The 21,779-nt window shown below is 42.8% G+C and overlaps 1 protein-coding gene across 6 annotated transcripts in view; it reads right to left on the bottom strand.

Moving 5' to 3' along the window:
* Positions 1-21,388, bottom strand: part of usp54b (ubiquitin specific peptidase 54b) — a 41,779-nt gene extending 20,391 nt beyond the window's left edge. For 2 of the 6 annotated variants that reach the window (XR_015091714.1, XM_086064567.1), the window contains exons 1-8: positions 21,205-21,388; positions 14,442-14,527; positions 10,799-11,267; positions 6,997-7,089; positions 2,473-2,607; positions 1,811-1,924; positions 1,654-1,736; positions 854-959 (exon numbers count right to left, since the gene is read on the bottom strand). Coding sequence is in view for 5 of the 6 variants with exons in the window: in XM_086064567.1 (XP_085920693.1) it covers positions 854-959; positions 1,654-1,736; positions 1,811-1,924; positions 2,473-2,607; positions 6,997-7,089; positions 10,799-10,942 (675 nt within the window). In the remaining variant the exon portion in view is untranslated. Of the gene's footprint in view, positions 1-853; positions 960-1,653; positions 1,737-1,810; positions 1,925-2,472; positions 2,608-3,754; positions 4,031-6,996; positions 7,090-10,798; positions 11,268-14,441; positions 14,528-20,528; positions 20,760-21,204 lie in introns of those variants that run through there. The other 4 variants (XM_086064569.1, XM_086064568.1, XM_086064570.1 and 1 more) reach the window with 4 other exon arrangements.
* Between the last annotated feature and the right edge of the window lie 391 nt (positions 21,389-21,779).

The raw sequence follows: 21,779 nt of genomic DNA, 5'->3' as shown, positions 1-21,779 counted from the left end.
GTGAATGAACCCTTTGCCAGGGTTTGCCTCCATTCTCAAGAGGACCTTTCCAGCACGTTATATAATTGCACCGGCGGTCAGATGAAAGTGTGCGGGTTTGCAGAATACTGATCATGGAAACTCCTCGCAACTCATTAAGATACCGCAGAGAGGAGAAGATAATCCACATTTAATCAATCAGCAAACGAAGGAGCACTAATGATGATTTATTATCTCCAATGCATCCGATATGTAACGACGGTGCACGTCAAATATTCAAATTTACATCGAACTAATATAATTGAGTGTAAAAAAAAAAAGGCCCACAGAGGAGCCTCTTTGTGGGGACACTTTTTGGCAGTGCGAAGCCAAGCTGGATCCATTCGCTTCCGCAATGTGGCAGCACAACACACACCATCCACATGGAGTCCCTTTTGCCTTCGATTCCAAATTCTCTGCTAAGTTGGACAACAATAGCTGAATGTTCTCAATCCAAATTGTCACCAAACACTTTATTTTATTTATTTTTTTACAATGCATCGACTCGTCATGCTGCAACAAGCGGAGTACGGCTTCGCTTTACCGTACACCAGCAGGTCGATGAGGACAAGTCCGGGAAAAAAAAATGCTTACGGTGACGGAAAAGCGGCAGAGAAATGTGGAAAAAAACATGCAAATGAGCTGTTGATTATGTAAAGCAACGCAACACAATAAAACCATCTGCAATTATGTTATATAACGCCGACATTATTATTTCATCGTCTTTATTATTAAACACTTGTGCGGATAAAGATGGATGACTCCTTGCATATTGTCTTTCCTACAAACACGAAAAGTTCATTGTACGTGTGGTGAAATGCGTGTGTGTTCTCACGGGGCAGTTGCGCAGGTCTCCCATGTTACTGGCGTTGCGAAGAAGTTCCCCAAACATGTCCGGCGTGGCCTTCTCCCGACACTCCAGCATCCTCACCGCTTGGTTACTGCAGCAACACACACACTGACAATATTAGCATAATGTATGTTTTATACATGGGTATAATATGCTATATTCGAAAGCTGCTATAATAGCTAAATGTAAATGCGCGCTGCGTTTGTGGAATAGGAATGAAGCAGCAAAATCCACCCGTTTTTAAACCATCTCATGGGGCGGCCATTTTGCCACTCGCTGTCCACTGAAGATGACATCACAGTTGCATGGGGCTCAGGTGAGCAATCACGCCTCACCCTTTTTTTGAGGTTGGTCATGTGACGTTCACAAGCTGATTCCGTGATTGGTCGTTACCTGAGCCCTAGGCAGCTGTGATGTCATTTTCAGTGGACAGGAAGTGGCAAAATGGCCGCCCCTGAGATGGATAAATGGAATATTAATCAGAATGCTGTGCACATACAACATACGTATTATTGTAAAGAACATGTTGGGGTTGGCTCCCCCTATAATGGTCATATTAGTATTTAGAGCCGTATCTAATGAAATGACCAGCGCCCCCGCATTCGCCATCTTTCCAAACCGCTGCTCCACATATGGATTTCTGTTGCCCAAGATTCCCACTCCCCTCTCTGGGGGTCACCTGACTCGAATCGCTGATTGATGACTTCCGCATTTCATTCCGACTTCCTTCCGTGTGCGCGCGTGGCGTGTTGTTCTTATATGTGCACATGTGTTTGTGTTCTTACCATAGAGACGTGGTAGAGATGTAATGAACCATCTGAATGAAGGGCAGCGGGTCCGACGTGGCGCCGCAGCTGTTGCACACACACTGCGAGCGCAAAAACACACTCGGCTATAATGCGCGCTTACTATGCGCACGTGTCTGTGTGCATGTGAACGTACCTGCTCAAACAGGGTCATGGCAAACTTCTGGTGCGGGATGCAGTGTTTGGCCGTGCAGATGTCTTCTCGGCTCTCTGCGCTGATGTGGAAGTGAATCCGCATCAGAAGGTTTTCCTGACAAGATAAAAAAAAAAAAAAAACTAGAAACATTTTGGCGGAAGTTTTGAATGGGACTGCTGACTCTTGCGAGGTGGAAAGACATATGTAGTACTTTTAGCAATAGTAGTAGTAGTAGGACTTTTAGTACTAGCAAGTACTTGTAGTAGTAGTGGTAGTATTTGTAGGGGTAGTACTTGTAGTAGAAGCAGTAGGAGTTGTAGTAGTAGCAATTACTTGTAGTAGTAGTAGTATTAGTAGTAATTGTAGTTGAGTAATTTTTGTAGTAAAAAAACAAGATGTTTGTTTGTGTGTGTGCGTGTTCGCACTTTTGGTTTTACTTTGTTATAAAAATGCTATTTTTGTTTTGTAATGCCATCATATCAAAGAATTTGTTATTTTCATCAAATGTATGACAAAAAAAATTGTCTAATGACTTAAAGTGTCCTTTTTGTATTTAATTCCCACTGAATTTGCGCTACGCGACAATAGTGAGTGCAGCGTGGGGTCTCCTCCAATCTAACTTTGCCACAAGCTTAAGGTGTACGCTGGCGAACGTGACTCACAAAGCACTCCGCGGCGTCGTCCATGATGCCCAGCTGGAAGCGCTGCTCGTCCTGGAAGGTCTTGGCCAGGGCGCTGCGCAATGCGTCGGACGGCAACACACGCTCGCTGCTGAACTGGAACTGGGCAAAGATGCTCTGCGAACACAAAGACAGGATTTTAAAATCAGATGGCGTCAGAAAAATAATCCGATGCATTTTAACTCATTCACTGCCATTGACGGCTATCGACGTCAAAAATTCATTTGAACTATTTCTAGTAGTTTAACATTTTTTCCACTTTTGTTAACAAGAGTATGAAAACCTAGAAAACAAATATTGTACATTTAGAACAGATTTAACATTTGTGATTAATCGTGAGTTAACTATTGAAGTTATGTGATTAATTACAATTAAAAAATGTAACCGCCTGACGCGATTAAAAACAATTAGGGGCGTCAAACGATTAAATTGTTTAATCTTAATTAATCGCATGACTTCTCTAGTTAACTCTTGATTAATTAAAAATTGTATATCTGTGTTTAAATGTACAATAAAAAAATATAGGTTTTCATACTGTTGTTAACAAAAGTGGGAAAAAAATGTTAGTAGAAATAGTTCAAATGAAATTTTGACGTCTATAGCAGTGAATGAGTTAAAGGATAGATGAGTCAAAATGGTGGTGAACATTTTTTGGACTACTAATGTGACCGAAATATTACTTCGGTTTTTAAAAGATATTAGAGCCAAAATGGCCAAAATTGGTGGAAGCTTAAGATGTACTGTAGCCTACGTGTTTCTTGTAAGCACTCGCTTAATGACGTTAAAACAGTAGGTAAGCATACATGCACGTATGCATGCTGTCCTCTTGGAAGTATCCTCTGCTCAGTGGTCCTGCCGAGCGAAGCTTGAAACCCCCCCCCCCCCCCCCCGTCAAAGTGGCGAGCAACAAATGCGGCCTCCATAGCAGACGCCATCAATAATACATGTGCGCTCCCCCCCCCCCCCCCCCCCAACAAAACACAGACCGCAGAGTGCTTTGTAGCGGCAAAATAGAAAAGCGACGCAAACTGTTGCGGGCCGAAAAGTATGTTTTCAAATCAGACACGCAAAAATAAACACAGCTGTGCAACAAGACTTTATCTGACCACAAATAGTGGTAGTAGTCAAAGTAAAGGCGGTGTAGTTTATCACAATATCAAAAATGGACGCCTTCAACAAATCCTCTTACAACCGAGGTGTATTGTGCTCCCCCCCCCCCCCCCCCACAAATTTAAAACGGTTCCCAGGTGTCTTAATAACATACTTGTTGCATACTTTTGTCAAAATACCCAAAGGATCAAGAATTACAGACATATTTGACAGCATATTTCTTCCAATGGCGAAATTGAGATCATCTTGCTGCCGGGTAAAATGGTGTCTTGTCTTCCACCTCACTCGGTTGCAAATGTACATGCCAGTCAACTGCTAGCGAAAGCAGAGTGCCCAGGACAGCGAAAAGCCAACTCGGGTTCAAAAAGGAGCGCTTACTCTTTCCTGGCTTGAGTTCACACAGAGGAGAAGAATTTTAAAGGAAATTTTAGGAGGGTGGGAGTAGAGATCTAAAACTAGAGAGATAAAAGCACGGCTGACTTTGTTCTGACAAAGGGGGAAAAAAACGACCCTTTTGTCTTTGTTTTTTGATAATACTGAAGTGGAACAAAAAAAAAAAAAGCACAACTTCCATTTTTTTTTTTTAAGCAGGGCCTCAAAAACCATGCCAGTTTATTTTTAACATATAATCTCAAGCCTCACCTATGTTTGCTTAGTAACTTTCCATTAGTGATTAATAATATATTCGCTTCAGCTGTTTGCTACACAGCTTTCCATTAGTAACTAATTGTTAGCCTTAGCTCAAATGTTTAATCCTGCCTTTGTTATAAAGCGCTCCTCTAGTAACTAATAGCTAGCTTTAAAGTCTTTAGTTGTTACCCTGTTTGCTAAATGGCACTACATTGGTAACTAATAGTTAGCGTCTGCTCAAATCTGGAGCCTCTTTGTGTGCTACAGCTCTTCAGATAAGTACTAATAGTTAGCTTTAGCTTAAGTCTTAAGCCCTATTTATGTCTGTAATGCTGCTTTACATTAGAAAGGAATAGTTAGCGTTAGCTAAAGCAGAAGAAGCCTGGCCACCACGGGTGTTCTTCAATAAATATATTCTAAGCTTGCGTGTTAATTTGGTAAATTCCAAGATTACGTGGTTTGTTTTTTGGCCTTAGATAGAGTTAATGTCCATTAAATGGTCAGTTAAAAGTAGCATTCAACAATTCTGTTAGCGCTCATTAGCGACTGTGTCGTCCTTGACCGCATACAAGAGTATTACAATATATTATGTTATGTAGCAAAAATCAAGCAGAAGAAGGCTGACAGTTTTCTTAGTTAAAACAGAGATTTGACAACAAAGTTGCACCTTTATTTGGTAAGTCAATGAATATATTTCATGAATTAAACTAAATTCATTTTTGGGACTATGACTTGGACCCAAGTTCGATTAGAGTCTAGTAACATGACCACTTGGTGGAGCTAACAGCTCTAAGTCAATTTCTGTGTTGGACTTCTCATATTGTTAAGTGTTCTATACACTTCTTTTTTTTTATGCGTTTTTCATCTCAGATGTCACCTTTGACATTTGGGAGGCAGCGGAGCAAAATGGTGGCGGTCATGCCACAGGAAGACGATATTATAAAACAGCTAAAGGGGGAGTGGCATTGGAAAAAGGTAATGTAGTCGTGCCGACAGTGTGTGTACATGTCTATGTGCGTGTGTGTTATGACTGCAGCAATGCGCCAAGGAGAATGGAGGGGGAATATACCCTACAGAGAGAATGGGGGATGGAGGGAGGTTGGCAAGGCAGGGAATAAGGAAGGGATGGGGTAGAGTGAGCGAGCGTGCGGGCGTCGGCGTGTGTGCGTGTGCGCACGCGGCATTCTAATTGCAAAGTTTGCAGCCATCGACACCAACTCCCACATTCATTCATCTTTCTCCTTCACTCCCCCCTTTTCCCTCCCATCCCATTCTTCTCTGGTGTAGAGAGATGAAGTGTTGCAGCAATTTCCAGCGGGTAACGCCACAGGATGCTATCGTAGCCTTTTTGGTTTGCATCGGCGTGACTTCCATGTTTCAACTTTTGATATCTTGAGGAATAAAATGGATAGTTTAGGAGTTTTGGGAGTTATGAACCGTAACCGCATGGTCATTTTTTTTTGTTTTTTGGGTTGCAAGTGAGATCAAGTGCAGTGAAAAAAAAAAAAAGAGCAATTGTGCTTTGCATATGGGGAAGGAGAGAGCACATGATATGCGTGATTTTCAAAACCAATTTGAAATGTGGACTCGTCAGACCACAGACCATCTCAGATGCCGGCGGCATTTTTTGGTATTGTTGATATCTGGCTTTCGCTTTTATAAGTTGATATGCTTATGGGTCCAGACCAAGTTTAATCTGTATTTGTATCTTGACTTCACATTGGGCATGAATGTAAATTAAAAAATGGGAACTCCTCCTTTCTCTGTCGCATGATATCAGATTGAATTTTTTTTTTAATGTGCTTATGTAGTTTCTCAGCCATTGATTCTTTTATTGATATTCCTGCCTTGGTAGAGGTCATCGTGCTCATTTGAAATGAATTCTCATAAATCATCCATTATGAAAATTGAAAATAAATCAAATAAATATTTATTATTTAAAAATGAAAACAGAACCAAATATAACATATAAAATATAATAATGCCGGTGTGATTATGAATACACATATTTGTTACTAAATTGAAGAGTTCATTTTGTAGACATAAGCACGCATGGATGCCCACAACTCACCAGTGCACGCCTGCAGCAGCAAATCAAAGTGTATGTGCGTGGAGTCCACGCCGTGGACTGATTTGTGTGTAGGCGCGCTCGTGTGCGTGCGCGTGTGTGCGCGCGCGTGGGTTCTGCTTAGCTCGGCGCTTTCAGTCAGGCCAATTAATTACAGCGGAGTGCTGTGGAGACCCAACAGTGTGTTGCTGCCGCACTACAGCACATTAGTCACGGTGCTACGCCTTTGCTCGGGCCACATGTTGGTCACCATTGATGCAACAAATGTGTTGTGTTATATTATTGGGCTGTTACGTTCGCAATATTGTCATCTAATCACCGTGCTGCCCTAATGATATACCAGTGTAACATATAATTATACTTTATTTCATGTAATCCTAACTTGATTCGTTGCCTTAAAAACCACATTGTTCCTGAAAAAATTGTTTTTCAAAATTGAAAATGTTTTCTATTCCTTTTCATCCACTTTGTACCCAAACAAATCCTCTTTTAGCTGTGAAATTGTATTGACATGTTCCGAGTAACAAGAATAAGCAATAGGGTTTACCAGAAGAGGAAAACGAATTGCCCCTGTCAGTGGACATCCTCATCACTCACAGAGAACGCAACCGTCACTGTGGTTTTAAATGCATTATGGGTAAAAAAAAAAAAAAAAACATAAAAAACAAACATAAGGCTATGTTGTTGTTGTTTTTTACCTTGAGTGCACAGAAGATGCACGAGTCCTCCATGCATTTGTGCGTGGTCAGCTGACGAAAGCTTCTGCGGAAGATGTCCAGATGCCACAAAACCTAAAGAACAAAACAATATCAAAGTTAAAAACAGCCGGAACACGCAAAAGAAATAAACTGTTGACTTCAATTGGTATTTTACACGTGTATTAGCTATGTTGCTAATGATCCTATTACCCAGTTGAACACAAATGAGGGTATATGCCACAGAGGAGGCGGGACTTCCGACTTCCTGGTTTTCACACATCAGCTTTATTTCCGTTTCGTGTTTGCAACGTGTGGGCCGCGTCCCAATTTGTGCGCTTCTGCCTTTGCGCCCCCTCGGTTGCGACGGGTGCGAGTGTGTAGTGTGGCTGTCTCAGTTGTCCGAAGCATTTCCGAGAGTTGGGACGCCCTGCGGCGGGAGCGCGCGGTTGGGGGGGTGAAGGGGAGGTGGGGTGTTGAGTGTTGGAACGCGGCCATCAGTGGCCGGAAACGACGCTGATGTATGAAACCCAAGTCCATTAGTGTCAATGTTGGTGGACAAGAAAAAAGTTAAGCTAGCATTTACTGTTTTTTAGTGAATCAATATTTTTCTTTTTGTTATTCATTATTAAAGTGAATTAATTATTATTTTTTTATATATACCTTGGCAAAGCAATCAGAAGAAAAAAAGGACAATAATGTCTATCACTATACCATATAAACAATGACATTTTGTATCCTATGGCTGATGTTTTTATGTTACAATACAATATATATAGTTTGTTTGTATATCGCACAGATTTATCTTGCAATCGTATCGGTACAACTCTAAAATAAACGCCACTTTCTGAGGCTTTATTTTAGAGCAACCAGTTGACAAAATAAGATTAATCTGTGTTTTATTGTTGTTGAAATTGTTAAAAAAAAAAGTAAAAGTTGGGGAAAAAATGTGTTCCTGGCACCAGCTTCAACAATTTAATAAAAATTCAATAACCATCTCTATCAGAAAATGTGACTTGAAATTTAACAGTAACTTGGTGAACTAACCCAAATGAGCATCAATCGGAGGCAAGTCTCAGAAACAAGATATTACATATTTTTTTCAACTATACCAGCTAATGTGGCCAAACCATGGCATCAAAACGTGATGATCATTTTGAGGAATCACTACGACGAGCGAGAACCCTCTTGGAAAGATAAAGCAAACGATTTGGAGACACTTCTTTGAACAGTAATCAAATGTAAACATGATCTAAAAACCTTTGCTGCTGTGGCTTGATGCTGGCACACAGTTGCCATGGAAACACGACATGCTTTTTTCCAGCACGTTGCCTGTCCAGGTGCGTTTTGCTGTAGTCAAAAAATAGCGAGCGAGGGAGCCAGCGAGAGGCGGAACTACTCGAGGGGATTATTTGTTCCGACAAGCAGCGGCCATTATCGGCGCAATTTGTGTGTGTGTGTGTGGGGGGGGGGGGGGGGGGGGGTTGACAATGAGATCAGATAACAACTGAGTAGAGCAAAACAAACCCAATTCGCTGGCGGACATATTTAATTTACAACAACAAAAATAATCATAAATGGAGGGGCATGAGATCTCAAGTAGTCTCAAGCTGAATGGGCAATCAACACTCCCCACTCTCTTACTTCTTCTCCTTCAACAGTTCATTATCAGCCCCTCTGCCCCCTCTCCAACTTCTACTAAGCTACTGGCCCGTCGACCCCCTTCGCCGGAGCTTATCGCTGCTGCATCCTCCATCTCCTCATCTGGAGCGTAGAGGTGCGCGCGCGCGCGTGCCAGCTGGACGTCTCGAGAGGTAGGCGCGTGTATGTGTGTGTGCGTGTGCTGAGCAAGCATCTCCGCAAACAAACACACAGTCGCTTGAACGGTGCCAAAAGCAAAGAAGAACACGCAAACACTCATTAATGCGGAGCTTATCTCGCTGTCATGTTTAATTATCAGTTAACTGCTATTTGTGTGTATGTGTTAGCGGGAGTATTCAGGCTTGCTATTAAAGTAAGCTGAAAGTTGTCATTTACAGGATGTCCACAAGGGGGCTTGTCGCGCATCCCCTGCTAACTTTTAGGCATTATAGGTTCATACAAAGCAAGCTTGAACCTTGCTCAAGCTTGAACTTGAACCAGCAGTCTTGTTATAGCAAAATGCAACAATCTTGGGTTTAAGGGTTGAGGGCAGAGGTCACCAACCTGTTTTAAACTGAGAGTTGATTCCTGGCGACTAATTCATGGTAATGGCTACCAGTTTGATAACCACTTTTCACATCACAGATTTGTTCAAATTAGGATATTAATGTGTTTCAAATGATCACTTCTGCAACATTCCTTTAAAATCACAATATCCCATTATTAGTGAGCCCTGCATGTGATCCTTGGGGGGGGGGGGGGGGGGGCACCTGGTGCTTGTGGGCGCCATGCGGTTTCTGGTTTTGGATTTGGGGCTAGCTTATATTTTTGCCCATTTGGGGAACCAAAAAATAATGCAAATTGGGTGATACTAAGCCAGTCCAACCCATTGTATTATCCTAGAAAACAAAGATTCATAGTTTGGGTTCGAAATTAGGGATAAAGTTGGGGTTAGGGTTCTGTTAGCGATTAGGGTTAGGCGAACCGAGAAAGAACACAAGATCTTGTCATATTTGTGATCGAGTCTTGTGATGCTAAATCAGACAAAACCATCATATTGTCCTGAAAGGCATAGTGTGTAATAATTAGCACCATCTAGTGGTGAACTAATCATTTATTTTAAAAACACACTATAGATTTCAATAATAAACGAAAAATATATCCTAGCACATCAACCTACATTTTTTTGTATACAATCGTAGGTCTAGTAAACCTGCAGGTGGTCGTCGCTGAGTCCCGTGATTCGGGCTCTTGCTGCTTTGCTCTCGAAAGCTTTTACTAGCTTCTTCTATTATTTTAGAAGAAAATTATTATATCTATACTATTAACTCATTTGCTCCCTAAAATTTATAAATATGTTCTATTTGAAATGTTTAAAGTGTCCCAAAGACGTATTTATAAGTTTTTTGTGTTTTATTTTATTTTATGCTTGAGCATACAGAAGGCTTTGATGCACTCTCAAATGCAAAGAACGGTTGAAGAAATGGTAGTTATTACACAAACGGCCAGCAGGTGGCAGCAGAGCAAAGGAGATGAACCATGGCCGTGTTGAAAAAAAACCTCAATTACTCACAATTCTAAATAGATTTGTGAATAATGATGAAACTTAGCTATATTCTAATGCTAGTTGCTGCAAAACGGAAATAGAGAGAAATATACTTTTTTTCCTATATTCTGTGGGCCTTGCAAAATCAGTCAAAATCCGATAAAAAAGCCAGAGTGAAGGGGATTGCTTCTGTGAAAATAGCTGAGAGTGAACGAGTTAAAGATGACTTGACTTGACTGGCCACTCTTGTTAGCCACTCGATCCAGCCTACGGCTCGGCTAACTCCCACTATCCGGCAAACTCCAGCTCGCTCGGTCTTTTGGCGTCGCTTGCCGGTGTTGTTCCCGACTGCCAAGTCGCTGTCGCTCACCGAGATGCTCCCTCGCTCATGCCAGATAATAATATTGGTGATAGGCTCGGTGGTCTCTCTGAGTCACCGTAGTTTGCGTGCTTCAAAACGCATAAACTTTATATGGTGACATCTAGTGGTCATTTTTTACACACCTGTACCTTGGGTTACGTTTGGGGTTAGGAATTAGGTCGGGTGAAAGGTTTATGGGCTACTTATTAGGGGTTGCAGGTTAGGGTTTATGATTTGGGAGTCACTGCGTCACTGACCTGCAGAGCGCTGTTCAGGAAGCAGCTGTTCTGTCCCGGCTCATTGCTCAGGCCTTTGCTGGGCGCGATGGAGGTCATTGTTCTCGGGGTCGCCAGCCCCTGCGCCCCGCCGCCGGACGCAAAGTAGTTCCTCTTCCACGACATCCCTACCCGGACTCCCCCGCCGGTCCCTCGCAGGCTTCTATGTCACTCCCATGAGAGTGACAGAAGGCGAATGGGAAGAAAAGAGGAGGAGGAGGATGGAGATGGCGGATGGAGGCGACGCGGTGTGTCTCGGACGGGGGATTTGGCCCCCATACAAGCCGGCCCCTCTCCAGCCGCGCTTTACTTCTTCAGAATCCGCCTGCTCGCTGCCAGAGCCGCTGCTGGCATGCGTTTGTCACTCGTCCTTTGGCAAGTCGTCCTCTGGCAGATGCTGTCAAATGAATGTTGTTTGGGCCGGCCAGACGCTCCCATGTCCTTTCATGCCCTGCGAGACACAAAGAAGGCCCAGCTGTCAGGCCGCGCGGGTCAAACGCTGTCTACTTTGTGCAGGTAAACAACAACAGGCACTCCTGAATTCCCACAGGCAGGGAAGTGATTCAAAAGGTGAAAGGACAAATGAACAGGCATTTGCCAGGATGACGCGCCACAAGGTTCTTAGTGGTCTTCTTCCCAAAATGACTGGATGTCCAAGTGGACTATTCTAAGTTGTAGTGTCAGTAATCGCCACTAATTAGATGGGCTGGTAATCAATTACTGTAATTGACGTTCTGTCGTTGATTGTTAAGAATTGTCTCTATTGAGTGGTATTGATTGTTGATTAATTGTCTCTTGAAGCAATGGAGACACAAATGGAGCGCACGACAGAGCTGCGTTGATTCACCCTTCACTACGTTGTTGTCGAAAGAAGGACAACGCAAGGCCAACTTTACTTTGCCATAGATGACAAAGTACAAATTCTACATATTCATCAGGACACAAAGCATAAAACAGTAAATTTATGTAGAGTATATTTGACTCTAAAAAGAGTCTATTTGGTCCCATTCTAAACAGAGTAAAATTTAGTAACATATTCAGAGTAAATTTTACTCAAAATATTTTTACTGTGTATGAGAGAGTTGACCTATTTCATTTTGCTGTTTTAATGCAATGCTTTTTTCAAATTTATTTTGTTGTAAGGCGACCCTGAGTGTCTTGAAAGGCGCCGATAAATTAAATGAATTATTTTAAAAATATATATATATTTTTTAAATCACTAGTTTATAAAAAAAAAAAGAAAAGAAAAAAAGAAGTAAAGTTACTCAAGTCACTCATTTTGGATATTAGTAAACCGTAGGAGCGGCATAGCTCAGGTGGTAGAATGGCCGTCTCCCAAGCTGAAGGTCGTGAGTTTGTTCCTTAACTCATGTCACTTTTTTTCTTTTAAATACAACTCAAATGTACTCAAAAGTTTTCCTTAGAATTTCTGAGTGTAAAAAGTTTTTGTCATGGGATAGGCCAATTCTCTTGTACACAGTAAAAATACTTTGAGTAAAATTTACTTTTTTATTTTACTCTCTTCCAAGCGTAAACTTTACTCTGTTTAGAGTGGGACCAAATAGACTATTAAAAAAAAAAAAAAAAGTACCGGTACTCTACAAAATGTACTGATACAATTTAGGGTTTGGCATTTTGGATGAATTCCAGAGCTTGAATTTGCCCAAATGAGTTCCCAAATGGAAGCAGGTATCCTTGACGGATGCTTATTAAAGGTTAATGGCTCATCGAGCCACTCCAATCACTTACATCCAACAATCACACTCTTACCTTATTGGTAATTATCAACTCAAAACAATTATACAGCGGTGACAGAACTTTTGTTTACTCAAACTGTAACATGATGATTCTTGGCATGGTGTTGTTGCTCTGCCGTGGTGAGGCCTGAAGTGGACTGATCTGTTTAATGGACGCTCTTGGCAGCCAGTGGAGATTTCATTGGTCATTCAGCTGCGCACATTTGACAGCACGAATAGAAAAGAGCTTTTTCGGTAGATTTGGGATCCTATGAGCTCTAACATTGCATCAATAATCGGAAACCTAAACCGAAATCTATTCATAATCACGATTTAGCGACAAATATGGAGCTTCTGCCAGGGAGTGTGTGCGTGTAGAGTAAGTACACACAATTGCATAACGCCGTGGGGTAGCGAGCGAGCAGGGCCGCAGTGACTTTCGCCACTTTTGGCAAAGTTCCCTTCAGGCTTGTTGCCAGGTTGCGTTGCGGGCGCAGCACCCTACTTTTCTTTGAAGGGAGGCCAGAGGGCATCTATCTATCTATCTATCTATCTATCTATCTATCTATCTATCTATCTATCTATCTATCTATCTATCTATCTATCTATCTATCTATCTATCTATCTATCTATCTATCTGTCCACCTATCCATCTGTCTGTCTGTCTGTCTGTCATCCATCCATCCATCCATGTATCTATCTATCCATCCATCCATCTATCTATCTATCTGTCCACCTATCCATCTGTCTGTCTGTCATCTATCCAGCCGTATATCCATCCATCCATCCATTTATCTGTCTATCTGTCTGTCCGTCCGTCCGTCCATCCATCCATCCGTCTGTCTGTCTGTCATCCATCTATCCATCTATCCATCCATCCATTTATCTATCTATCTATCTATCTGCCTGCCTGCCTGCCTGCCTGTCTGTCTGTCTGTCTGTCTTTCCGTCCGTCCATCTGTCATCCATCCATCCATCCGTCTATCCGTCTGTCTGTCTGTCTGTCATCCATCCATCCATCCATCCATCCATCTATCCATCTATCTGTCTATCTATCCGTCTGTCTGTCTGTCCGTCCGTCCGTCTGTCTGTCATCTATCCATCCATCCATCCACCCACCCACAGAAATTCACATTGGTACATCTGTGCGTAAATACACAAAATCCAACTTGCCAAAAAGGATTTATGGAGGGATTTGGCAGCCACGGCTCTGTTTGCCATTTTCCCCTCATCCCCATTTTCCCAAACAGAATCACTAACTTCTGTTTCAGCATACAGCGAGTGTTTATAGTGAGTGTTTATTTGTGTATATGCGTGCGTGTGCGTGTGTGCGTGTGTGCGCGTGAGCGTGTCCCCGCCGAGTGGGTGTGGAGCGTGCAATCACACATCCTCTTTTTGACTGCACCCTACCGTCTCGCACAACCAAGATCACACAAGTGCTGTTATATATGGCCCTCGTCTGTGTGTGTGTGTGTGTGTGTGTGTGTGTGTACACGCGTGTCCCGCTGAGTGGATATGGAACGTGCGATCACACCCCCTCGTTCTGACGGCACCCTACAGCCTCGCACGACGGAAAAGGCCCAAGTGCCGTTATATATGATGGCCGGAGTGCGCGCGTGCAAGCGCGTGTACGTATTCCCGTATCTTCGGCTCGTTACCATGGAAATAGGCCAAGCAGCAGGCACGCGGGAGGAAAAGCCGAACCATGTGATATTAACACACACATAGACGCGCACACCCAGAGACACATGGTGCCGGCGAGTGATGATGATGTGTATTGATGGTGGAGAGTTCCTGGAAGCCACAGCGAGTCAAGGCGCAAGTCAATCAAATTCCCTGACCCTGCACTGGCGGCCATTAGGAAACCAGAGGAGAGGCGGCAAATTTACCCCATGAGGCGTTCAGGATCGCCTTTGTCGCTCTTCATCCCGTGCCTCAAAACTGTGAGGCAGATATGCTTACCACTCGCGTATCCCTGTAAAAAAAACATATTGATAATTTTCAGTTGTATGGCTGTTTTAAATGCACGTATAATTAATTCACTTTCTTTTATGTTTAGTTTGACAGTAAACTTTTTATATTTGAAATTATTGTACATGGACTTTTGTCCTAAAGTGTTTTTTTTTTTAACAATTTTCCCCATTTTTGCAAGAAGATTATACTGTAAACTGGTTGATTAAAGACCACGCGGGCTCATGCTGACGTTCACGCCCGCGAAGAGCAATCAGCATGGCCGGCGCGAGTCACGCCGCAGAGTCGTGACGTCGCCTTGGGATGTCAGAATAATCCCGGACGCTTTGTCAGGACGACAGCCGATGATTACTCGCGGATCGATGGGAGCCGGCCAGGGCACGGCTGGGAGCGTTGAGGAAAGACATCTGTTTCCGCTAAACGCCGCCACTCGAGCGTACGTACGTGTGCTGCATGTGTGGCGATAGTGACAAGGTACACCTGTGCGATATCTAATGGTATTCAATATACAGGGATCGTCGTATTAAAAAGTACACAACACTAAGGATGGACATGATAATCAATTTATGGATTCTTAAGCTTACGGCAGGAAATCATCCAATTTCACGTAAACTGGTCCAAAAATCTACTAATGTATCTTTGTTCATCTATCTATGCCAGCGACAAACAGTGTCAAGCAGAACATTTGAATTATCCTCCACTAAATGGCAACAATTTTAATTAACTTTCGTATGCGTTGCTATTCAAACAATAGAACATATATAAATCCGACCCAGATTTAACACTAATTACATTTGTTTGTTAATGGTGTCATCAACTGTAAAACGTCTCTCTATAGTGTCTTCCATCTCAAATGAATAGAAACAATATATTAAAAAAAATAACAATTAACACAAATTAATCATTCCATCAAAGAAATTCATTCTTTAAAAAAAAAAAAAATCCTAAGTAACACTTTCATCAGTAAAATTTAACAGTGCAGTATTTTTATTATCTTGGCGTTAGCTTGTTAATCAGATAGCTGGCCACTGAGTTTGCTAGCTCGTGAGTTATTTAATCCGTTATGTAGTTTAGTATCACTTTGCTGTAAACATTAAGGTTTAAAGACCTTTTCTCCACCAATCATGGAAAGGTTGCTGTGAGTTAGTCCGCTAGCTAGCTAGTCAGTCAGTAAGGTATCGTTAGCTAACTACCTATTTAAAAAAAATGTAGAACTAGTTATCTACAGTAGTTTTTTGTTGTTGTTGTTGTCGTTAATTTTGTTATCTCTTTACCAATAGCACAACAAAATAAAAAAGACCCGTTATAGTTGGTGAAAATGATAGATACGCAAACTACCAAAGGGCGTCTGACCGTTTTTTCCTCCACTTAAAACAAGTTTTTGTCGTTGTTAGTCTCTCAAGCATTAGTTAGCCAGTCAGTCAGTGAGGTATTTCTTAGCTAGCCAGCGAGTCATTTGGTTAATTAGCTAGCTACAGTCAACCCCCGCTAATTCACAAATCGACATTTGCAAACTCACCTACCCATGAATTTATTTCTATAGCACATAACTAAAACGACAGTATTAGCCCAACTCGTCGCGCCTGTCCGCGTACTTTTGTGTTTGTTCTTTAATGCCTAAAATGGCGCCCAAGGGAGGAAAAGATTTCTCTCAGTATCTGCTATTATGACATAAACAAGAGTATGGTACAATGCATACATACAGACAAGCGAATGAATAATGAATTTACTGTACATACATAAACATTTAACTTCATTTTTCTCTTTAGTAAGTCCGACAATTGTTGGAGTATTTTGTATGTGCTTACCTGTATTAGCAATAATAATAATAATAATAATACGGCTTATAAATCCACTGTATCCAGCTAACTTTTTTTTTGATGGCTAAATATGTGACGGGACACGGTGACCCATGAACAGTTTTTTTGCAAACACAACAGGAGGGTTCCGATCCACGTGTAACAACATCATGTGACTTCTCCCATCGTTTTGAATGTTTGTGTCAGCGTGTCAGTGTACCAGTGTCACCAAGGACAATAGCTCTCTGACACACACACACACACACACACACACACACACACACACACACACACACACACACACACACACACACACACACACACACACGCACACGCACACGCACACACACATACACATGAAAAGGAACACATCCACCTGAAAAGACTCTTGAACTTTTCTTCAACAACCTCTCATTGTTGCTTCGTTCTTTTTTTTTTCCTCCCACCAGTGACCTCTACTCTCCTCATTCATCTTTCTTTTCCAAAAACTTCACACGCATGACCTCACAAGCACGCACGGTGGGTTTCCTTCTAAGCGGAGAGCCTCGAGTTCATCCTCCCCTTGCTGCACTTCCTCCCGCGTAACGTTTCATATAAAGTTACACATCCTCGCGCGGCGTGTCGGTGTGTGAACGCGCAGCTCGGAGTCTGGGATTTTCTTCAAGGTCATTTCCCCGCATAGACCATGTGACCGCACGCCACAAGCTTAGACGCAGCATCGCAGCACATGTCCAATCGCGCGGGCAGAAAATGGAAAAGGGTGAAAGAATGTGTTTAATATGGAGGCTTTTACATAACCGCGCTTATTTAGCGGTCCGTGCTGGGACGTCACGTGACGATTTGGGGGTCGGAAGGAAAACAGAGCAAAATAAGAAGACGATAGGAATAAGTGGGACGTTAGATTAAACGTCTCAAAGAACGGTTGTGACGGGGGGAGAACGAGAGAAGCCACACTGGCGAGATGGCTAAGGTCAAAGGAGACATCGGAGCGTGCGTTCCTCATCCTTCTCTCCTGCCTCATCCTCTGCTATTGTTTAATCTGCTCTTTCTTAAACCATAACCTCTCAATAATCCCGTGCATGCAGACTTGGCGGGGGAGGGTGGGGCGTCGTTGAGGCGGGAACGCTGCAGCTTGAAATGTCAACAAGAGGGGATACGGAGGACAAGTCGTCTCAGTCTGACTGATGAAAATTCAAGCAATTTCTGTTGTTTACAAATAGAGATGAGGAATCTTTTACCAGTTGGATTATGCCACTTCAAAATGTATAAGTACTTTCTAAACATCACGTTACGTTGACCTCCAAAAAAACAGATGCAAAAGGACATTCATACCATTGGAAAGCTCACCCAACTTTGATCCTTCCTCGGGTCTCCTGACAACCTCACGACTCCAGCTGGATTCGGAAGTATTCGGTTTAGGTGAACGGTATGGGATTTTTAATAGTACACACTCACACGCACGCACACACACACATACACACGCACACACTCACCCACATACAAAATAAAAATAAAATAAAAATACTAAATAAAAAGAAGAGAGCAATGATGATGACATGTCAAATCGGTAAAATTATTGAATGAACAATACTGAGCTCTCCAAAAAAGGTGTTGTAAAAGGACACGGGAGAAAATGTTGGAAAGTTCACACCTGAGAATGCAAAGGCCGATGTTCATTTCGGAAACAGCCCAAATCCCAGCTCAGACACGGATGGTCCCAAGTTAAAACTAACAGTGTAGTAGGGCCTTCCATTCATGATTATTTCCAACAATAACGTCAGCAGAACACCAAAACACTTTTCCATGCCTTAGCAATTCCCTGAAACAATCTCAATCCCCAACTCAAAATTGTACAGTGTATCCCCCAGCAGAGCACCCCGCCATTGTTTTGACATAAACTCCGACGACAGCTTGTAAATGATGGAGATGGCATGTTTGAGGGCATGCCGCCCTTTGCTAATGGTCTGTTAATTGTGTTTAATATTACATGAGGTAAGCGGCCTAAAACCGCCATGCCACAGCGTGGATATTTCCTTCCCACTGATAAGTGGAACCACAAAGCAAAAAATAATAAAAGTCTTGTAAAAGTCAGTTCAAATCATCGTTTCCGAGACCCCCCCCCCCCCCCCCCACCCCCCTCCAAAGGGCATCTGACGGTAAGTTTGTTTGAGTAGGCCCAGTCGGCCCGCACTACATCAAAACAATGTTCCCGGTGACCACGGAGAAGTCGTTTAATAGGCTGATTACATCTCGGCGGGCTGTAAAAACATACAGTAAATCCACAAAGCATTTATGTTCGTGTTAAAAGAAGACGCTCATAAAGCAGCTCAGGTGCCTTTTTAAACGTTTTTTTGTCGTCCTTCATCCGCTTCGCGCAAGCTGTCGAAGCGCTCCTCGCAAAAGCATTTTCACTGCAAGAGCGAACGGCACCGAACGCGTACTCGGACTGTCAGCAGTCACAGTTAGTCAAATCAAGTGAATCCGCTCCCAAAGCCGGAATATTTTTAGGATTAAACTTCCTCCCCGCCTCCCCCCTGGACACTTTCCCCCGGATGAGCCGCAGTAGCAACAAACGCCGGAACATTGTGCGCGCACACACACAAAAAGGCGCTGGAAGACATCCAGTTTATGTCATTCCAAAAGCTCCACGTTGGCTTTGGAAAAAGCACATTTAAATACACGACGACAACGCAATGCAAATGATGAGTTTACTCAAGTAACCCTACTTAAGTACACGTTTTATGTTTTGCTGAACATATATGAGTTATAACTTCAGTCCGTCCCAAATCTAAGAGGAGTTATGACACATGGGAGTTTTTATAAAATGAATAAATGAAAAAAAACAAGCCCATTTAAATAACAAAACAAAAACAGGAAATTGGCAAGCAGTTTTTTTTGCAATGACGAAATTACTATTAGGGCTGTGCAATTAATTGAAATGTAATTACAATTTCAATTATTACACTCCACAATGACAAAATCAGCATAATTATAAAAAATAAAATATAAAAAAAAGATTATCAATACTAATTTGGAGTCGTTTAAATACATTTGCACCTTTTTTAAGTTAAATTTTTTTTTAAAATAAATTTCGTTTTGTCCAAAAGGCACTGATTACAGTGTTTCAAATAATTTTTTGGTCTTAATATTTTTTATGTTTAAACATAAATGTACCCAAAAATAAATCATCATCCTAATCGTGATTACAATTATTACCAAAATAATTGCGATTCATAATTTCTTCATAATCGAGCAGCCGTAATTACCCATTATTCAAAATTTGGCAACGGCCATCTGTTGATTATACTATACAAGTTTCAAATTTACAAGTAAACGGTTACAATCTCTAGCACATTTTTGGAAATAGAGAAAATAAAATGGCTGCTTTGATGTTCCTAATCCTATGCAGAATAGAACCGCATCGTTCCACTTTTAAACATATTGAGAACAGATACATATCAATCGAATTGATGAGTCGTTGCGTCATACCTTCCCGAACTGAGCTGTACCGTATCAACGAATCGAATCAAATTGAATCATTCTACTTTCAAATCGAACCGTCCTTGAATCGTTTCGCACCCCACGTATTGAAAACCATATTGAATCATCTTTTATGGCAAGATGAACACCCCTATTAAATAGAATGTAAAGAATTAAACTGTGCAACTACTGTAATATTTGTCGTTTTTTGGCAGAGGATAAAGAATATACTCTTGTGAGTATTGTTTTTGTTGTTACGACGTTTGTCTTTAAGTATCCGTTGCTTAAAGTGTAACAACTACCGCAACATCCATGCTAATTTTGCTAGCCCGTCTTTGGAGTTTTGCACTGTGTGTTAGCATTACGCTAGCAGACTTTTGTAAGTTATGTAGTTTGGTTAGAGACACAGCGTGCACAGTAATTGGTTTGTTCACAACTGCGGTTTGTCATGAAGTTTGTAGCTCAAATTTTTTTGCTTGTGTGTCTACACAAAAAAAATTGTGCTTGAAAAACTCATCCGGTCATTGGTAAGATGGGATGACATACTTAAAGTGTCAATCAAAACTGATCCCAACTTTGTGCAGGCCAAATTTTAAATGGTGATTTGAAATTCCTCTTTCTGGTTTTAAATTGATGCTAAAATATAAAGTATATCCTTACCAGCGAGCGCTATCTCTCCGAGATCAAGAGAGCTAGCTTTTCTCGGCATTGCACACTTTTACCTACTTTTTGCGTGAATGCGTGCGTACGTTCGCAAAAGCAGACAGCAGTAACATCGCAGCGGCGATGGCGTCCAAAGTCATCAATCTCGGAACCGCAACGTTAAATCAATGAAGCGGCCGCCCGGCAGTGGCTGACAGCGGAGCGCGAATGGGGCTCCGGCAAGAGGCTGCGGTTTGTCGCCCATCCATCAATGAGTCCAACGCAAACTCCTCCACAACGTCACAGTCAGACCAGACCGAAAGATGCAGGAACTGGACTGACTGGCGAGCTGGATGCGGGGCGAACTTGAAAGGATGTGAGCATGCGCCAGGAGAAAGTAGTGACCCTGCAACTCACACACTAACACACACACACAAAAGATGTGTAGCTCATCCATCAACAAGTCCAACCCCCCCGCCCCCTCGCAGCCCCACAACCCACTACAACCGAAACTGAGACCCACAAGTGTATAAGGAACACGACTGGACACCTGTGACTGGCTGACAGGTTGAACTTGAAAAGGATGCGCAAGCGCCAAGACCAAATAGTGAGTCGAGCTGCGACACACATACGATGATGATGATGACGGGCAACACGCTGACTGCATCCCCCGACACGCGCGCGCACCTCTGCAGCATCAGCCATGGAGCCAAGTGCGCGCGCGTACACACTCGCGCACACACACGCTGTTATTACTCACCCCGGATGCAGCCGCCGCCAGTCTCCGTCCGCTCGCGTGTCCCACCGTGTGATTTAACGGCGGAGAGGAGGCTGAGCCGTGGGCGTATCCGCTCGGCTCGGCTCCACGCAGCCCCCACCGACGCCATCCATCCAGCGCTGCGGTCGCGCCGACACGCCGCTGCTCTCTCGCGATACCTCCTCCCCCCATCGTGATGCCGCCGCCTACCGGGCAAGCCGGGGTGTTCAAATATACGAGGGAATGACGTCATCCCTGTGGGGTTACCTGCGTATCCTTCACCCTCAGTGGCAGTTTAAGGGGGCGTGTGCGTGTGCGTGTGTGTGTGTGTGTGTGTGCGTACACTGACACACATTCGTTGGAGCTGCTGACAGCGTCGTGCAGAGGACATCTGTCCAACATTTGACACCCGCTAGCCTCGCTTTGCAGCAACAGCCTGAGCCACCGAGTGTGAGAGGTCGCGCATACCATAATACCCCTCTATTTGGATCGCGTTCCCACCACCATTTGCAGGCCTGTCATTTAATAATGCCGGCGGGTGAGGACACTTTCACATCCTTTATTGCTTACACGAGGAA

The sequence above is a fragment of the Leptonotus elevatus genome, chromosome 20, assembly GCF_054856555.1.
Source record: "Leptonotus elevatus isolate MCC_2025b chromosome 20, RoL_Lele_1.0, whole genome shotgun sequence".
Taxonomy (NCBI): Eukaryota; Metazoa; Chordata; class Actinopteri; order Syngnathiformes; family Syngnathidae; genus Leptonotus; species Leptonotus elevatus.
This window is presented reverse-complemented; position numbering and strand designations above follow the sequence as displayed.